This window comes from Cottoperca gobio, chromosome 7, assembly GCF_900634415.1.
Source record: "Cottoperca gobio chromosome 7, fCotGob3.1, whole genome shotgun sequence".
Classification (NCBI taxonomy): domain Eukaryota; kingdom Metazoa; phylum Chordata; class Actinopteri; order Perciformes; family Bovichtidae; genus Cottoperca; species Cottoperca gobio.
Genome location: NC_041361.1, coordinates 12,139,389 through 12,157,222, shown reverse-complemented (window position 1 = coordinate 12,157,222; position 17,834 = coordinate 12,139,389). Strand labels below are relative to the sequence as shown.

Below are 17,834 nucleotides of genomic sequence, written 5' to 3'. Positions count from 1 at the left end.
TCTGCTGTTAGAGAGTTGCTACTCTGGAGAATCTGCAATAACTCCGCAGCTTATTGTAACAGAGATGACTGTTTCTTTAGGAAACTAATCATTGACTAATTAAATGTGTGTCTTAATTCCTAAAAAGTTACTGGGAACAGATTTGGATATAGTGAATGTGATTTTAAGACGATGATTATCGGTAAACTGGGAAATTGATTAATGGAGATTGACACTGCAGTTCACTGCAGTTGGTGGATACGAGCTGACAGTTAGATTAGCCGTGACGAGGACTTACCTCCGGGTCTGTAAACAACATCGTCTTCTGTGATGAAGGACGTGATTTCTCCGTTCTCTGTGCGCTCGTAGCGTGACTTCTTCTTAGGAGTCTTTTTCTTGCCCTTCTTACCAGCATCCTCGGCCGTGCCGTTTCCTCCACCCGTGCTGCCATTTTCGTTGTCCTCATCCTCGCTGTGTTCGCTCTCTGCATAGTTCTTTGCCCCGCCCTCCAGCGTACAGCTGCGTCGGGGCCTGGAGCTCTCGCTCTCACGGTCGCCTCGGTCCCCGTCCTGTCGGCGGGACTTACCAGACTCTCTCTTGTCCCTGTCCCTGTCTCTGTCCCTGTCCCGCTCTTTCTCCCTCTCCTTCTCTTTGTCGGCCGTCATGATCCGCCACGTGCCTTCCTCAGTCCTCTCACGGCTGGGCCTCCGTGAAAGGTAGACTGTGAGCCTGGGCTTCAGTCTTCTGAATTTACCAGTCAAATCCAGGGAAAATTTGGCCACACCAACAACCCCAGTGTTTCAGAAAAGCTGTGGATAAGAGAAGAAGGACAATTAGCATAACCCCATGTCAATAGCTATTATCCTTACAGAAAATATGCTACAAGTAAAATGGTTGTTTTGTGCTAGAGGAGATCTTTTCTGGGTAAGAAATACAAGAGCTTAGTTCCTAGATATCAGGCAGCTGTGCTGACTCTACTCCACATCACAGTAATTGGTGGCACTCCCCTCCACAACCATGTATACTCTGGAGAGCACTGAGTAGCTTTATCAAAGAACAGAATCTCTTAGCTTCCTGCGCAAACATATTTCCATTCTTTCAGAGAGGCAGTAAAACAGAGTTATTAAAGGGTAAAAGAATGAAAAAAAAGAGAGTGAGAAAACTAGAATGACAAGTGCTGTAACACAATAAGCTTAAGGGAAGTCATAACTGAATAAGCATAAAGAGGTAGTGCTGCATTGAGTATGAGGCTGGCAGCCAATAGAATTCCTCAGAGATAATGTGTCGAGGGGCTTTTCGGCACAAGACTCTGCTTGTCGTTTACAATGCCACGGGAGAGACACGGCATAACACTCAATGACGGAGTTAACTGGCTAGCTTCTCTGCAGACCATCTGTGATGACACCAGGCTCAATTTTACTCATCTGTGTGTGTGCGTGTGCGTGTACACTCTGGCTTACTGGACTGGACTGCACCCCTCCCCTCTGCCCTGGCTGACAGTCAGCACTGTGTTAATATGAAGTGACAGCTCTGGAGAGAAGAACACAGCAATCCACTGGGTAAGGAAAGGGAGAGGAGAGAGGCTGAGCCAGTCATTTACCATGCCCAGTCCTCTGCCATTTTCAGCTATCGTCGTTCACTCAAAAGGAACCCAGCTACCGCTTTCTCGTGCCATAATGAAATCCTCCATAAACAGTGAAGTAGGCAAAGCCGAAGCAGCACGCTGTCTGCTCCACACTGCCCCTACACACTGTGCCTACAAAGGAGGCTTCTCATTTACTGCCAGTGTTTACCCCTCCACCCCCACCGCAACAAATTAACTAGAAATAGTTATTACAGCACCCAGAGGGATCAGACCAGGCAATCAGCACCCGCGTTACCATGGTAGTGATAGCAGGGTGGGAGAGGGAGAGTGTAAAAAAGAGGAGGGATTGAGATTGAGCCAGGTAAAGCGGACTTCGAGTGAAAATTACACCGCATGTCTGCAAGTTGGATGTGCATTTATTGAGAGGGTGAGAAAGAATGTGAGGTGAAGAATAGAAGGAAAGAGGAAGGTAGAAGAAAGGATTTTGGCAGGCACACACACACACACAAGTGGGTGCTGTCATCTCGTGAGCAGACACCAACTGACAGGGCAGCTGCTCTTGTCGTCGGCTTCAACACCAACACCGGGCCTGATTAAACCGCAGCCTCGTCACAGCCCCATTAATCACCTAATGATGAGTTACCACGGCGACCACGGGCTGCCGGCATATACACACAAGAACACATTAGTGCACACACAGGACGAGAGGGCTCGGGAGATTTTGCACGCATGTGCTTGCATTGTGCCAGGGCGAGCACACACACCCAAGGCGGATACACACCTCCGTTGGTGTGCCAAAATACATACTGTGGCCCCTTCTGTGTCCATATCCAGCAGCATGTCTCGAAGGTGTGAGGAACATGAACATTGATGAAGGTACCATTTGATAGCACAGCTCTAATCCTGGGAGCTGCCAGAATCTGTGTATGAGCTAAGCACCGCTTCTCTCCTCTAATCAGTAACATAAGCCTCTTCCACTGAGAGCAACGAGGACCCTGAACTGTTGCAAATGGAGGGCTGGCCCATTCTCCTTTGATGTTGTGGGCTGCTATAAGCCTCTATAAGTATCTTTACAATCTAGGTGCTATTAGTTTGCATCTGGATACTGCCCTTATTCCAAAGTTTGTATCTCCAATTACCTTGCTGACGTTAACATAATTGTAATTATCTAAAAAATAAATCTTGATACAGACATGCACTTGCTCTTAATAGACTGTTGCTAGTCAATTAACAATATGTCCAAGTGTCCATGGTTAATTTGTTGCACATCGGTAGCTGCCGTATGATGCAGATAACAGAGCAATTTGAAAATTGAGTGAGTAAAAAGGAGTGGATCAGTGAAAATAGAAGTAGTAACACTGTGGCAATGAAAAGTCATAATGTATTGATGGCTGACAGGGAAGAGAAATAGGAAGAGAGACGGAGAGAGAAAGCGAGAGGGAAGGGTCTCCACCCACAACCGGGGAAACAAAGTGCATAGTAGAAAGCAGCGCTGGCTGCCTGGCCGATGAATAACGCTGAGAGCGGGCAGGTGAGGCTTGGAGCTATTACACATCAATCACTGGGCCAGGACCCTTTGAAAGATACCAGCTGTCTTAATGGAAAAGAGAAGGAGGGGGCCGTGGCTGGAGAGGGGTTGGGGGGGTCCCAGGCAACGTCACCTAATCCACCATTTACATTACTGCAATGGAGTCAAGGACCAGCAGCCAGCAGGGCCTGCTAAGATACATTTCTCTTTTCCATGGCTGTTTAAATGAGACTTCTGGCCTGAAAAACCACACAGTTTGTGGCTCGATTAACACATCATCCCCCACAATGGCCACACAGCAGGTTTCTGTTACTAAACACAGCTTTTTCCCCCGCTCTCTCTTCGTTTTCCGAACAGCCTTTTGAAAAGCCATGTTTTATTCATTCCAATCACTCCCACATTTACCCAAATCCAAGCTCATCTCTGTAGTTTTTAAATCAAAACCCGTCTATGGATAAACATCCAAATTATCACGCTTTGCTTCAGCACCTATACAGCTGTAGGGTTTTATTTTATTTATTATTTATCTTTTGTCATATTTTTGTAATTGATTATCTTGGATTTTAAATTTGCAAAAGCTGGACATTTATTCCTACCACATTTTATAGAACAAACAATAGAGAAACTAGACATTTCTACATGTAATGCAAAATAGAATCTAACAACAATATATCCAGCACGGCGATTGAGAGAGAGACTGAAAAAGTCATTCATGGCATATTCAATTGGAGAATTATGAAGTAGCAAAATGTGATTGGCAAGGATTTAGGGTCGGCTTTGCAAAGGGATTGAATGAAATACTCACATGAATACAGATTAGAGGAGAACAATGTAAGCATGAATATACCAGGGTTATTAACAATGAGGGCAACTCAAATTGATCCGAATAAACCAGCCAGATCCTCAGCAGTGCACGGATCCTGGCTGTGGTGATGTTGAGCTGTAGCAGGTTTTCGTCAGCTCCAAACCATTACTCAGTACGATCTAATCTAAACTGCCATCCAAGCCCCCTAGAAACAACAGCACAGTGAAAGGCTCAGCTGGAGGCAAGGGGTAGGCCACTTCATAAGGGATTCTCTGTGGTCTCTGCACGCCGCCTGCTTTGTCTTACCTGGTGCAATTATGGCCTGCTTTATTCTCGGAGGCCTTCTCTGTTTTAGTTCACACTGGAAGGGCAAAGACACTTGTCTGCTCCACTTGTTTTTTCAATTCACTGATGAGTAACCACATCTTTTTTCCCTCTGCTAAAGCTGTGCTCACAAAGGTTCTATTTTTAGACCGCATCCGGGGTTAGTTTAGTAGGTAAAAGCCATGCTCGAGAGAAGATTGCTTGGGGCTTTCCAACATTAACATTTAAACCTGCCTAGAGACTCCCATGGTAAAAGGCAAAGCACGGCTACGCGAGAGCAGAGTCTCATGCACAATGACACTGTGCACAACAATAAACCATCACTGTCTAAAAACATAAGGATAATTTACTAAATCTCCCTGGGCTAACAATAGCAATTGGTTACCTTCTTTCTGTGTTATAAACCGATATCCTCTAAGTCAAACATATTCTCTGTCCAACAGTCCACAGATACTTTCAACCACAGACATGAGAATCACACTGTGAGCTCCACAGGGTCTAAGCCTCTACTCCATCTCTAAAGGAAGGCTAAATCCTCCTCTAGTCCCTGTTTGTGTGCTCTATACGAGAGCTCGAAATGGCCCTGAGGGGACCCCTCCACAACCCAAGATGTCCATTATCTACAGGGTCTGTGAGCAGGACTTCATTTCGCAGCCTAATACCAGCTACTTCAAGACACAGTTCCTCCCATTCTGCCACGTTTGTCTGGCTGGAGCAAAGCTGAAGGCCATTTCAGCAGCTCTTCACCAGGCATCATGTTTAGACACTGCTCCTGAGGGAAATGCCAGCGTTGTCCATTGTCAACCTTCCCCTTTCCTCTAGATGAGGCACTCCTGAGAAATGTAATTGTGAGCCGGCCAGTAAAGGACCTCTCCCAATGTGTCATTGATAAGAGAGGCAGGAGAATGTGAGGTATGTGGCAGCAGACGGCGCTATCATGAATGTGGCTCTTAATTGAGTTTCCCTGTAGATCTGTGGGCTGCTTTTTTTGCCGTGTGAATAAAGTGCCTGATTTGAAAGGATTTCTAGTGTCTTTCACCTCTGGAGAGGCACTGACAATTCAATATTTTTGGTGAATTATGCTGTTGTAATGGAAATGTCTCCAGAGGTAAAACTGGGGTCAGGAGAGGTATAAATACACACCGGGGACACATTCAGGCCTGACTTGCACTAAAAAATATCTGTATCATATATGTATGTTCAAACATTTATCTCTACAAAATGGAGCAGAGCTGAGGATATATATATATATATATATATATATATATATATATATATATATATATATATATATATATATATATATATATATATATATATATATATATATATATATATATATATAGTAAAAAGATTTACTGGGAAAGGGAAAAAAACAACAGTGATTTTGTCGTCTGTTAGAGTGAAAGGACTCTTGAGATTTTATTATTTGAGCACTCAATCATGCACCACTTGCACTGATATTCTGCAATCAAACATCCCCACTCTTCCTCCGAGCTCTGCCTATCAGCTTAACGATCCTATCCGTCAGTTCAACTCCAACTGGTAGTCTAAATGAGCGTGGGTAAGGAGGAAATGTGTTCATATGGCTGCCCTACATCCTCCAGCTACTCTAATCACTATGCCACACAGAGTGACGTGCCAACAGAGAGGAAAAAACAACATAAATAGATTAGAGTGACGGATAAGACAGCTCTGAGGTTTCAGACTGACAGCACGGGCCGGCAGGGGCACTGAAGGATGTCTTCAGGAACATTTACCAAAAACAAAGCCATTAGGTCAGTACACAAAACCATTTTTTCTGCCTTAATTATTTAGCTATGTGGTGGCAAATTCTTCCCTTTACTCGAGCAGATGGTCGGGGTGGGGGAGGGGCTCCCTCCATTCAATGTCTTATAATGATCTGAGCCAAAAAACACCTCCACCTCTAGATACCACAGGATGGTATTACCTCTAATTAGGAAGGGCTATTATTTCATATGCAAACACATCTCCTCTAACCACCAACAGCCACCCAACCCAACCATCACGATTGACTGCCTTTACAAAATAAATACAACAAAAGGATTCTACATCCCTTTTTGTTTGTTACCCTCCATACTAATTTCAGTATTCTCCCAACCAGAGCTATAACTCACAAGTCAATGTGCAAGCACTGTAAATAGACAGCGTCAGTGAACCAGTTGGAGATGTGTTTGTTCAAGGAAAAAGACGGCTTTAGAAAGCAGTCAGCGGTGGAGGTGACTAGGAGAGTGGAATATTCAGTGTAGCGTTCAGCCTTGTCATCCACCATCTCAGTCGTGCAGGCCAGTCATCTTAGGCAGAGGGGAAAGCACCTTCTGCAGTGCGCATGGGGGGAATAGAATATGAATCATGACTCTGTAGGGCCTCCATGCAGCTAGCCACGCTACAGATGGGGCCGTGTTGTAAATATTGCCTTATTCTGGATGCGTTTCCTCTCCCTCATCAAAAAGAGAAAAAATAACAGCTAGGGGGAAGTGGCCAGGAGTGATGAAAACACTACTGGAACATGCAGGATCTGAGCTCAGAGCTCCCATATCCTCTGAGGACAGCTCATAAAACATGCAGTGGCTGGGACTCTTACAGCAGCAGTAGCATTTTAGTGCACCTTGCCTGAGACACACACACACACACACACACACACACACACACACACACACACACACACACACACACACACACACACACACACACACACACACACACAGGTCTTAACCTAAAAATACACACTAGTTACAAAAGTTACTATTTTCCAAAAAACATTGGCAGCAGGGGGCTAAAACACTAAGCTTTTTGGAAAATGTGAGAATAGATGCTGGAAATTACGCAGTGTACTGTAGTGATCCACAGATTAACTCTGCCTATTCATGTGTGAAATGGAGACTTGATCCCTGACTGATAGTGTGCTCTGCCTTAAGCAAACACAAGCTGCATACTTTTCATCTTTACAAACACCTACAAACTGCAATATAGTGGATTACACATTGCCGCCTTCACTGTGTAACAACAATGGCACATTAAAAACACCGCCCGATAACATAACTCAGGCTGACTATAGGCCTGTTGTCTTTTTTAAACCGAAGGTGAACGCAGCTGGCTGTTCGGCTGAGTTGCTGTGAATAAGCCTCAGATATTCCTGGAATGTTAATGTTAGGCTTTGACCATGGCAGTCTCTCAGACTTCTCCTCTCATCACCGGACCATTAATGACAATGAAAATACAACTTAGGCCTGCCTGTGCCAATAACACACTCTCTTAAAATATAGAGAACATCAACTAAATGATTTGCTTTCTCGATATTTAGCAAAAAAACAACAACACCAGAAGAAATAAATATATGTATAGTATAGTGCTGGTGTAACTGTTTAAACTGCTCTCAATTACCACAACGTTATGAGACACAATTGTTAACTAATCCCATGCTTGCATTGTGTTTAAGCACACCATATGCTGTGCTCATGCATATGAAATCAGCCTCTAGTGCTTCTGCCATCGCAGTCGCTTAGTAGAAATCTAGGAGGACACCTTTGTGGAGCTACAGCCTTGTTAAAATAGCTTCCCACTGCATCTGCAAGCTTATAAAAAGCAACTGAGAGCATATTCACTACAGTGCAGCATTCATCTAAGTGTATACCCACGTGTCAATCTAAAATGTGTAGGTCATTGACACGCACACTTACAAGCACACACACATATACATATATATATATATATATATATATATATATAAACATAAAAAGCTGCTGCTGCTGCTGAGCAACTGTATTTGCAGTCCAGGTCAGACTATGAGCTCAGCCAATAAATGGCTGGAGTGTAATGTGCCTTGACCTTCTATCTTTCTTTCAGCAGCTCCTTACATATATTGCTGTCTCTCCTCATATATCACTTGGGCAAATGGCGCCCTTCACCCTGCTCCCTCCTGTCCCGTCCTTAAAAGGCTGAGGGGACATCTTTGCCTGCTGTACTCAACTGACAGCCGTGGCAGCTTCCTCGCTAAGCACAAGGGGAGGGGGAACAAGGCTCGTCGAGGGGAAATGCTGCAATGAATAATTATGTTTCATAACATGCCCCATCCCCCCCTCCTTTATTTGCATCAAACAATAATTAATGGGGAACAAGGGGCACTGCTTTTTTCGTTTTCCAGAACAAGAGGGTCAATATGCCCTTCAACCCTTTTCTCTCTGCTCATCGTCAAAGCAGGAGACACCTCATCCCTCTAAAAAACATGCTCTTAGCTTATTTATGATGCCAGTTGCTCTGCCGGAGAAAAAGGCAGCATTCCTGCTACACTCAGCAAAACTGGCCGGATCACTTTACGCAGCAGTTCACTACTTCCATCTCCACACCTCTTCTCAGCAGGCCAACTCAACAATTCAATAATGAATATGAAATGCCTCCTAATTGATGTCTATGGGAGTTGGAGCGGCTGAAAATACAGGCTATTGGACATGTGCTTGACTTGATTAAGTTTTTGTTTCACGTATAAAAAAATAATCTCTGATCAGCAGTAGCAAAGCCAGTCCTGATCGAATTAGCTTTGCACTAAGAGCTCCATTGATCTTGGCACTCATCTCAGCAGATGAGACCCGGAAAGGCAGTTGGTAATCCAATAGCATGGATGGGAAGTGCTTCAAGGACTCTGCTGTGTTTACCCACCTATTTCCTACACAAAGAGGCAAGATGTTAGTGCACTCCACTCACTGGTCTGATTGGAAACCACGGGGCCATGGGAGCTCCAGTGAAATGAATAAGAGCCGCAGTGTGACCAAAAGCAAGGTACTTGAAAGCTGAAAGTAATTGCTTTCGCCATAGCTATCATGTAATAAGTAAACAGGATGAATCAAGCGGAGCCAAGATCAGTGTGTAAATGAGCTGTGTGGTAACATTCACGTCCTAATACAGGCTTCACTTCATAATCCAAGCCAAAAATCTAAAAGCAAGGCTGACATCAATTTAAAAGGTTCTATTCACTCAAGTGTGGAAGTGTAAGGTTAGGAGAATCAATGTAGGGAAATCTGTCTTTACTCTGTGATAACTTCATTGCAGCAAGCATTGATGCAAGCCTTCGCAATCAATTTTGCATGACATGAATGACATCAAACAAGAACCCAGAGGGCAGGGAGCATGTGAAATGAAACAGAGCAAAGCTAAGGTAGTAAAGGGCAAAACATACAGCTGTTTCGCTTGTGGAAATAGTTCAAGTGAAGTGCGCCTGAATAGTATCTCTGTCGTGCATTAGCGCGCTCTCTCACACACATACACGCACCCGTAATCCATCAAGGATTCATGAGTGAATGCTCAATAACGAGCTGAGTGCATTTCTCTCCCTCATATCACTGCAGCAAGAAGAGTGAGTGAGAACTATTCAGCAGCCCACACACACCACAAACACACACACTACTCTCATACCATACTAATAACCTTGGGCTGTCTACCAATGCCATGACTTTATGGAACAGTATGGGCTCTAAATAGAAGCTCCATTTCTCACCAGCAGTCAGTAACAGCTCTATTTAAGCCACCCTGTCATTAAATATTTATCTTAGCAGAGTTGCCGATCATACCAAGGTGATAACCATTTCAAAATCTAAATCTGGGGCTTTTTGCTGCCCCTCACACCTCACCTCACTTCACCACTGCCACAATAAAGATCCTATTTTTAAAAGGATTATCTACAAGTGTTCCTTTAATCAGCACATGGTGGGGACTGTAGAAATCTTTTAACAGTCCCAGAGGAATACCTTTCTCTGAAGCCCTATCAGGCAGAGGATCTCCTTCACCGACAGTAGACTGAGTGGGAGTGAGTGTGTTTGAGGATGAAAAGATGTGCTGCTACCTTGCTATGATGTCCTCTCCAGCAATCTCAGAACAAAGGCCTCCATTTTGAAGTGGAGTTATGATGGTACAGCGCTCTTAAGGTCCTCTGTTGCTGTGTGTCCTATTGCTTTCTATCCTCTTTGTTAGGCCGGTGTTTGTTATGCTAGCGAGATAAGCCACTGCTGTGGGTGGCTGCTGTGTGTACTACAGCAACCGGTGTATTGCTCGAGTGCCAAAGCCGACAGTCTGTGGGAGGGATTGTGGGCGTTATAGATCACTAGGAGACAGATGTCCAGTCTTGCCCCGACGCTGACTCAAACACTAACCCCAAAAAACCTTGTGTTTGCAAACTGGACTGCTTCCTGGTGGCTCTTAAGTTGATCTTTATCAGGCCAATAGAGTCAGCTCTCTTTATCATAGCAACCTTCCTCTTTTACTGGCGCAGGGCTGAACGGCTTTGTTATTTATGAAACATAAGAGGTGGAAGTGTACTCTGCTACAGCCTGATAAACATTACAAGGTGTCTTGTGCAGACAAACAAGCAACCTGATTCTGAAGGAATGACACCAGGATCGAGCAAACAAAGAAATGTTAGGTTTGGATGAATGCAAAAAACTGTAAATGAATATTGCAAATGCCTCTGGAGAGCAGATGACTGGCAGGGCATTGGCAAGACACAGCATCATTGTCTACCATGAACGCATTGAGATTCTCCGCTGCACTAAATAAGTGTCATGCTCCAATAAGCAGATTCAAACCCTTTGAGCATCTGTTGTCTTTAACTCTCCCTCTCTTTGTTTTATGGTGCGCCGTCACAGTTAATGATCTCCCTTTTCCATATATGATTTACATGTTTGAAATGCTTAATTGAGCATACACAGGTTTGTAAAGCAACCATTACTGCCAAGCTGAATCCAAGGAGTGTTTGAGCAGAGCTTAGGAATTTCATCTCAAAGGCAAGGTTGATCAAGAGGAAACAGACAAGGTATCAGCATATTGAATTTCAGTTTCTTCTGGTTTACATATCTGGATTGTGCAGTCATCCCATCCTAAGAGAAAAAACTATTACACTCCCCCCACCCGAGCACAAGACTCTCACTGACTGCCTTGACTCAGCTTGACAATCAAGCCCATTAGATCTTTCTGTGAATTAAAGCTAGTTAACTAAAAGCACTCACACACACATCAAGAATAGTCATTAGCCTGTCTTTTTAGCATAAAAAACAGGAATGATTTGCCGGTTCAGAGAGATCATCTCCCTACATGCAGCCTGGGGCAGCCTTTACTGTCTACCTCATTATTTTTGGAAGAACAAGGCCACTGATGAATCCAGTTGGGTTAAATGTAAGGTGCTCTCGTTATGACCTGGCTCTCACACACACACACACACACACACACACACACACACACACACACACACACACACACACACACACACACACACACACACACACACACACACACACACACACACACACACACACTGCTCTAAGCCGCTCTTATTACAGACAAAAGAAAATGGAGCACTGTAAATATACGGATAAATCTCACTCAACTAAGCTGTAAAATCAAAGTGGAATTGTTGGAGTACATCCCTCCCACGCAGCTGCACATTCTGCAGTGAGAAAAGCTGTCAAATGTTGGCTTTTTGTGGATACTCGCTGAGCTGACAAGTGCCAATGATACAACGTGAGTGATAAAGACATTCATTCCTGCTTAGAGAGAGGTTTTCCAGATGTGATAGTCTGCAATGCTCCAGTGCTTCATTACTGAATGGTAAGAGGTTGTTGCTGTGTTTTCCCATTGACGTTGCCAGGGTGACAAATGAAAAGCAGAATCACCCGCACAACTAATCAAATGAGTGAGTGACAACAAGTCAATACTTTCTCATTGTGTGGACAAGCAATATATCTGCACAGTAACAGGCTGTGTTTCAAGGCTTAGACAATGCTAGACTCGGAGCATTATACGGATAATGTGCCAATAATCTGGCTCAGTGCGGCTCTTCAGACCAGTGCTAATAAAGACGTGGTATCAAAAGACAACCTTTACCGCGTATGGGCTAAATTACGAACTCAGCAGACACAGTCTAGACTCTGTACTTTCAAACAAACATACTTTGTCGTGGAAGGGCTACAAGCCAACAAAGACAAAACTGTAATTGGACATTGATCTGTCGAGGTCTAAGGATAAATAACTCATCCAAAGAGCAGCCATGAAGAGAGCGGCCGGTGTGTAAACGCACCAACCTTACTGAGATGTTAGAGAAAAGGGGTGAATTGAGAACTACAACCGCTAAGTAGTATATTCTCAGAGAATTCTGATTGCATCCATTTTGCTTTATTTCCTTTGGGCTCATTTGTCATTTTTAAAAGACGTCTTATTAAAAAAAAAGACAATTATCTTGCTTTTGATTACATCCTTGACAAAAAAAAAAAACCCTCCCTAAACACAAAATGGAGCGAACATCATTTCTACAAGCCTGGTTAAACACAAGCAAGATCAATGGGTAGATTTATCAGCAAATATTACCATTCGCTGCCTGGCAAATAATCATTAAGGAATGGCACTGATGCATTATTCATTGGCTAATGTATAATTCAGACTTAACAGCAGATTCTATGCATAAATAAAGCTGTGATACATTTAAACACATTAAATGTTTACTTGCTAAAATAGGATATGAACGCGCAGCATGAATGCTTCCCTGCTGCTGTCACTCGATGTTCTGCTACCATTGCTGAGAATGCAGAGACGTAAGGTGGATACTGGAATATAGACTCTGACAGCCCACTCATAACACATACACTTAATGGACACAGGCTACTGATATCCAATATATGGTGTGGGGAAAATAAACTGTTCTTGTGTAGGGGGTTTCTAAAATCCCATAGAGCGTCTCGTTTCTTTGTTGTACCAAGTAAATGAAATGTATGATTGATCATTAAAGCCACACATTACAGCCTTACAGTATACACAATTTTCTTTTCTGGCACATGAAAATTGATGTACTGTCCCTCTATCTCCCTCGGACATCGGCATGGTTGTTTAAACATCACAGCGGGATTGTGAGGATGTTCTCGTTGAAGTGTCAGAGCTGGTGTCAGAGGGACAGTCAACAGGGAGGACGAGGAGGCATTGAGGACGCACAGGCTCCATCTGACGGTGTTCAGAGCGGGCAGCCCTGTGGGGACCGCCATTCCACTTTATGACCATGCACTGAATTAACGAGGCCAGATGTCCCCCACTTAACATGTGTGAAAGTGCCCTCCGATGGGCTCAGCTGCTTTAAGGATGTACAGACAGAGTGGGGGGAAAAGAGACGGGCCTATTTTCAATTATCCCAATTTCTCACTCATCGTTGGCTCCCAAGGTTTATGTTAATAAAAGATATCAGCTCTTCCACTGTGCACAAAACAAATTAGATGGAGTTTTCTATGAACAATCAAAGCACCTCTCCAGTCCTTCATCTCTCTCTATTTCAGTAGTCACCCACCAGAGGGTACTGCCTCCTTAGCAGTGCTACCACTTTTTCATGTGTACTATGTCAATCAGTGGCTAATGTATTCTAAATGTGTCACCGGTGAACCACTATCTGCAAGGACATGAGGTCAGGAAGTGTCGAGCTGGCTCGTTCCATTAAGAAATGAAACCTGTCCAAAGAATCAACAAGACCTGAAGAGATTTATCATCACACCTCAAAACCATGAGTCTGCTTCTGTGTAGGGGGATTGAAATGATACCAACAATGGTATGAGAGGCCATGACTTCTCATTGATTTTCCACCTAGCTTTATGACAAGGCGGCTCTTGCATTTTTGTATTGTTAGGGTGAAAAGTGGGAGGATTGCTGCGAGCCGTGCCTTTCATGTGGCTGAGATGTATGCCGTTAAGCCACATTCACACAAGCAAAAACGCCAGAGTTGTAATTTACCTGTATCTATTTGATCAGCAGCTTACAAACAGCTTGTTTAAAAGGTCAAACATTGCATCTGTTTTCATTTATGTAGCTTATTATTACTATTATTATTACTATTATAACAACTGTGTAATTTCTTTGTAATTACAATGGCATACAGACTTTTACCCCAATGGAAAAGATATCAAGAGCCCAGCAGACTTACTCATTAGAAAGACAATTAGAGGCCCGCCAACATTGTATCAATTACAATTTCTCTGATTCTTTATGCATTACATCATGCCGTTAAAACAACAACTCACAGACAAGACTAAGTGTTTTTCTACCAGCCAGCAACTGCCATCATCCTGACACAGGAAGGAAAAAAAGGGGCAGCGACGCCGCATGGTGCAATCCCAGTGAGGGCCATCATGCGAGCAGATTAAATAACGTTTTTCCAATGCCCTGTCAAACATTCAGCCGCCTCTGAGCAGCTAGACAGCCGTTACTGCCTCACTCTATGAAGCATCTCTCTCTGTGTATGGTCGGAAACAGCCTCTTTGATCCGGATATCGCCCCTCAGATTCCTCAGAGGTGACACTCATACAAGCGCCTGTATGTGAGCTGAATGTTTACTAGATCTCTGTACCTTGTCAGCAGTAAGACTTGTGTTTATGAAGGGGGGTGACTCACACCGCTACTATGATTCCCTTTGGTTTACATGAATCAACAGCGCAGACTGCGGACTCAGACCCAGATCAAATTGCACATCAGATTTAATTTCCCACAAACACTGGTATGAAGCACTGCAAATAGAGATGATGTGAAATGATACAGACAGTGGTATAGTAGTGTGTACATAATTAAGATCAAGACTGCTATATTCACATCTGATAGCAGTCTTACCGTGAAACCCTCAGTGCTGTCTTCCCATACAAATTCCACACTGCAGAACAACTTGGGCTCTTGTGTACAACTCCATTAAGAGGTCGGACCACTTCCTCTTTCATACACTCGATAAGTAGAGAAACGAAATAGCTATCCTAACCTCTGGGGAAGTGAGGAAGAGGCCATTTCTAAATGTGTTCAGAAAGACAGGCTATGCAAGTTTTCCCACATGATAGTGCACCCTATCAACATAACCAAAATGATTTGTCACACTTCTGGTTACCAATTCAGAGACGGGGATATTACTCGATTCAGTGGCCACCAAACACAAAAAAACATTTATGGTCTAAAAGCTCTCTACGAATGAACTAGAAAAAGCCTCAGTGTCACCGATGTGACTGGAATGCTTAAACCCCATCTTGTTTACGTCGCCATGTTGTCAGTCAATACTGGCAGCGCAAATAAACTCAAGTTAAATCGAACGGAAATCATCAATAAAAAAATCAAACAACGCGTGTTGACTGTAAAGTCCTCTCACTCTATCTGCTAATGATATCTAAATCAAAGATCACTTCCTTTTAGGGTTAGAGAGCACCAGCTGGCAGTTCATCATTGTGAGTTACAGGAACACTAAGAAACACAACCACTGTTAACTTTTCAACTATAATTGCACCATGTGTTATATACAATGTCTTATATTTACATTTGTGTGACTTTTAGAACTGAATGAGCCTCAAATATTAAGACCATTCTTAGGTGGAGCAAATGTCCTTTATGTTTCCAGCAACAATCCATTATCTGCAGTGCTTGTGCCATACATTAGCCCATGCAGCGACGTCCCACTCAAGTGGATTAATCACAACTGAATCATTAAGCTAGAGGTCACTTCGCAGTTAGCAGGGGGGACAAATAAAATGCCACAGGAAGCTGGGCATGCTGGAGATTAGCTTCTCACAATTAGCAATGCAACATCTGAGTCCATGTAATAGCTTGGTGAAAAATGCAGCAGCAGGGGGAGGATTTCAGGAAGGGATTGTTTTTATATGGCGGAGATTGAAGGCAATCAATGCCCCCCCATCCTGGATTTGTATCTTGTTTCAGGGCTGAGGCGTTCTTTGTGCTTATGTGGCTACATACCCTATGGATTCAGCTTCTGACTGGAGTCACATGAAAACTTACAATGACCAATTTTTACAGTGATTTAAGTAAACAAGCCCCCCTCCCCCTTCTACTATAACTGGAAAACATTTGATAAGCTGCCTTTCAGACATAACTGTAGTCTGCTTTCAAATCCTAAACTGCCCCCTCCTAAACACACACACCACCAGCCCCCCTTGCTCTTTTCAACAACAGGCCCAGATCTTCTCTCTCTCTCTCTCTCTCTCTCTCTCTCCCCCCCACAGTGAGAGCTGCATGTGCTTGGGCCAGAGTTCATAGCCTCTGGGGTGCTGAAGGGGGGAAGTCAAGTTAATTTGGTGGTCCTTCAACAGTTTGCTGGTTCAGCCGGTGTCCCGCACAAGTTCTCCCTACCCTTCTTTCAAAAACACTCAACTTCTTCCCATTAGTGCAGTCCAATAATCAATTTATGACACCAGCAAGGCTGTAAATCCAACAGCCAATTATTTTAATGTGAAACGTGGGGAAATCCCCCCCTATCAAAAATGTATGTGCCACTGACTCATCAAGATCCATTTCAACATTTTTTCCTGTCAACGTGCAACTTTTATTTCCTCGAAGTTGATTGATTGCTCGAATACACACACCCTAATAGTTTTTTGTTTTTTTTACATCTTTGATGCATGTTTCCTGGGCAGCAATGTTGCCTTTTAAGCTCTCATTTGTTTACCTCATTATTCTGCTTTAAAAACCATTAGCTGCTGAAGCCCTGTTACAGGCTGGCCAGGTCATGGAGGTTGCCTGAGGGTCTGCTTCACAGTTTAGAGAGAGCCAAGTTTTACAACAATGCAGCCAACTTTCAGCTCGCTGGAGAACTCAAACACATTTGACTCGAGGTCACACGCGCTTCCTACTCCTGGTATAAACAAAATTAGGACACTTTTAGCTAAAAGTCTAAGTGCCACCCGGCTTTATTCATCACTATATCCTAAATTCCGTTTATTTATCACCCACGCATTGCTTTCTCTGTCTGCGCGCCCCCCCCCCTCTCCTCCTCCTCCAACCACAACCGTCCTGCAATCTTTTTTTGTATTCAACTACTCACCCGCCAGTCTGGTGATTCTTGGAGTCCCAGAGACTGCTGCAAACAAGTTCAAAACGCGATCCTTGCCCGAGATGACCCACCGAACTAAAGCCAGCTGGGCCAAATCCAAGAACCGGGACAAAACGAGTCGAACACGGACACTTTTTTTTTTTATCCCCCCGGTTTTTTCTTCTTCTCCTTTTAAACCCGCTGCTCGCACGGAGGGGCTCAGGCGAGCACTTGCTTCAACAAAAGACGGTTTCACTTTACTGATTTACTGTTCGCGTCCGAAATCGCCGAGCAAAGGCACTATAACGTTAGCTGGCCCCCCCTCGAAACTGCTCCTATTCCCTTCGGCCGTGTTGTTGTCGAAGATAGTGTCCACATGAAAAGTAACACGGCGCTGATAGTTGTTTCGAGGGGTAGGAAACCAGCGAGTTCACCGTTTACAGGCTCCGCTTCCTTTTTCCACACACACACACGCGCGCGCTCGCTCTCTCTCTCTCTCTCTCTCCCTCTCTTTCCTATGCACACACTCTCCACGCTCTCCCTATCGCTCCCTTCGTCTCTGTGAAACCCCCCTTCTCCTCCCCTCCTCCTCTTCAGCTGTTCAACAGACGCATCCACATGGCTGACCTAGTCTTTCTTTATCCAGACACTAGTGAAGGAGAATTACCCCGACCACACTCAAAAAAAGGAGAAAAAAATCCGAGCGAAACAAAAACATGGACTGGATTCAAATAATAGTCAGGGACAAAAGGGTGGTGGTGGTGGTGGTGGTGGGGGGGGG

General features: G+C 44.0%; 1 protein-coding gene across 1 annotated transcript in view; it reads right to left on the bottom strand.

Annotated features, from left to right (window-relative positions):
* rerea (arginine-glutamic acid dipeptide (RE) repeats a) overlaps positions 1-17,570 on the bottom strand; it is an 84,689-nt gene extending 67,119 nt beyond the window's left edge. The window contains exons 1-2 of the mRNA XM_029435930.1: positions 17,066-17,570; positions 278-788 (exon numbers count right to left, since the gene is read on the bottom strand). Of these exons, the coding sequence (XP_029291790.1) occupies positions 278-644 (367 nt within the window). The 5' untranslated portion in view covers positions 645-788; positions 17,066-17,570. The remainder of the gene's footprint in view (positions 1-277; positions 789-17,065) is intronic.
* Between the last annotated feature and the right edge of the window lie 264 nt (positions 17,571-17,834).